General features: G+C 53.9%; 1 protein-coding gene across 1 annotated transcript in view; it reads right to left on the bottom strand.

The window, feature by feature from the left end:
• The window catches only part of ATCAY (ataxia, cerebellar, Cayman type), a gene marked incomplete at its 3' end in the record, with an annotated part of 9722 nt that extends 8373 nt beyond the window's left edge, over nucleotides 1-1349 (bottom strand). The window contains exon 1 of the mRNA XM_010084695.1: nucleotides 1273-1349. Within this exon, the coding sequence (XP_010082997.1) occupies nucleotides 1273-1349 (77 nt within the window). The remainder of the gene's footprint in view (nucleotides 1-1272) is intronic.
• Nucleotides 1350-1745: the final 396 nt, after the last annotated feature.

Genomic DNA, 1745 nt, shown 5'->3' with positions numbered 1-1745 from the left:
TCGCTCAGCCTGTCCTTGGATGGGAGGTACTCCAGCCCACCTTTGTGGGCTCCTCTGGACCGGCTCCAACAGCTCAAATATATTTCTTTCTATACCTCACTTTCCTTTCTGTACCTCACTTTCCTTTCTACTCAATTAAAAGCTTGTCAGCACAGCGCTCAGGGGTAGCCTAAGGCTGGCAGAGGTCCATCAGCCCAAAGCTCTGTCCAGCTCTTCTCTCAGAGGAAAGAAAAAATCCATCCTAGAAACCCCAGGGCTTGTCTAAGGCCACCTCTGTGGCCAGCGGAAGGATGAGCCATGTCCTGTGAGGCGGGTGCCGGGCTGGCAGACAGAGGTGCTTAGATGAGTGCTGCAGCTGGGCCTGGGGTAAACAGAGCTCAGCTCATCCGCCGGTGCCGAGGGAAACAGGAGACCCTTTCTAGCAGGGCAGGGGCTGCGCACGCCCACCCGCACAGCACACTGCGCCACTGTCTGCAAATACAGGGGCTCTGTGGTGGGCGGCCTGGGGGAATCCAGCTGCAGCTGGGACAGGGGGGGACAGCCCTGAAAAGCCCCTCAGCAGCCCGGAGCCTAGCTGCAGCGAGGCTGGGTGGTCTGGGTGGTGGCCGCGCTGTGTGCACCGCGGCGACCTGCTGCTGGGCCACGGGTGTGGTGCTGGATGTGTGGGGCAATGCTGGGGCGGGAGGAGGGTGGCTGCACCCTTGGGGTGGCTGCAGGGAGTTCAGCGTTGATTTTTTTTTTTTTTTTTTTTGTACTCTGTGCAGTTAATAAAGTGTCTGTGAAGGCGAAAGCTGGGCACCTGCTGTCACCCACACATCATTTCTTACAAGGTTAGCAACCATTCAGATTCTGCCTCTCCGTGCCAGCAGTTGTTGCATCCCAATAACTCGACTTCCTGTGAAAAATTCCTGACAAAGCAGCATTGCTCAGTTTGGGGAGACACTGCTTGATTCAGAGACTGGGAAGGAGTCTGACCTTCTATCCCTAAGTGCATCCTTCTGTCCCTGTGTGTGTCCTTCCATCCATGCTAATTTCCCTGTCCTCCGCACCCTGCTCCTTACCCTCTCCTTGCCATGCTCATAGAGGGCTGCCAGAAGCCTCCCAAAATTTTTTAAGCATTCAGAGCTGCCTTGCTGCAAAAGTTCTGTTCTCTGTCCAGAATTGCCATGTTGGAGTCAAGACTCCTGTTGCTTGGGGGCTGGTGGGAGGGACCTCCTGGAAGAGGAGAAGAAATAAAATTCTCCCTGCTTTTTGATTTTGCGGGGAACAAACCTGGGGAAGTCCTCGTCTTGCCATTCCTCCTTCACATCCACGTTCTCCATCCGCAAAGTGGCTTCTGTGGTTCCCATGGTGTCCAGAGAGGGCTGGCTGCACTGCGGGTCCCTCCGGGAAGGGCTCAGGCTGGAAGGGGGAAGGCAGAGAGGTTGGCATTGAGCATCGCTACTGGGGAGCGTTTCATCTGAACTGTTTGGAGCAGGTATGCTGATATCATGCTCCATGGAGAAGCAAGATGATAGCTACTTTGCAAAAGGAGCAAGGCAAGGAAATGGGGTTTTGTGGCTACTTGACACACTTTGGACAAGAAAGAGGAGGTGAGGTTAGCCCTGGATCAAAGCGACAGGTCTTTCTCTGCTCTCTGGTGACTATCTCTTTTTCCTGAGGATCAGTACTGTCTGGGCTGATTTCCACCCATTTTTTCCCTTGCTACTTCTCTTTCAATACTAATCTCAACATAAATAAGCACC

Source organism: Pterocles gutturalis, unplaced genomic scaffold, assembly GCF_000699245.1.
Source record: "Pterocles gutturalis isolate BGI_N339 unplaced genomic scaffold, ASM69924v1 scaffold8565, whole genome shotgun sequence".
Lineage (NCBI taxonomy): Eukaryota > Metazoa > Chordata > Aves > Pterocliformes > Pteroclidae > Pterocles > Pterocles gutturalis.
Note: the sequence above shows the minus strand (reverse complement) of the source record. Positions and strands in the feature narration are given on the sequence as shown.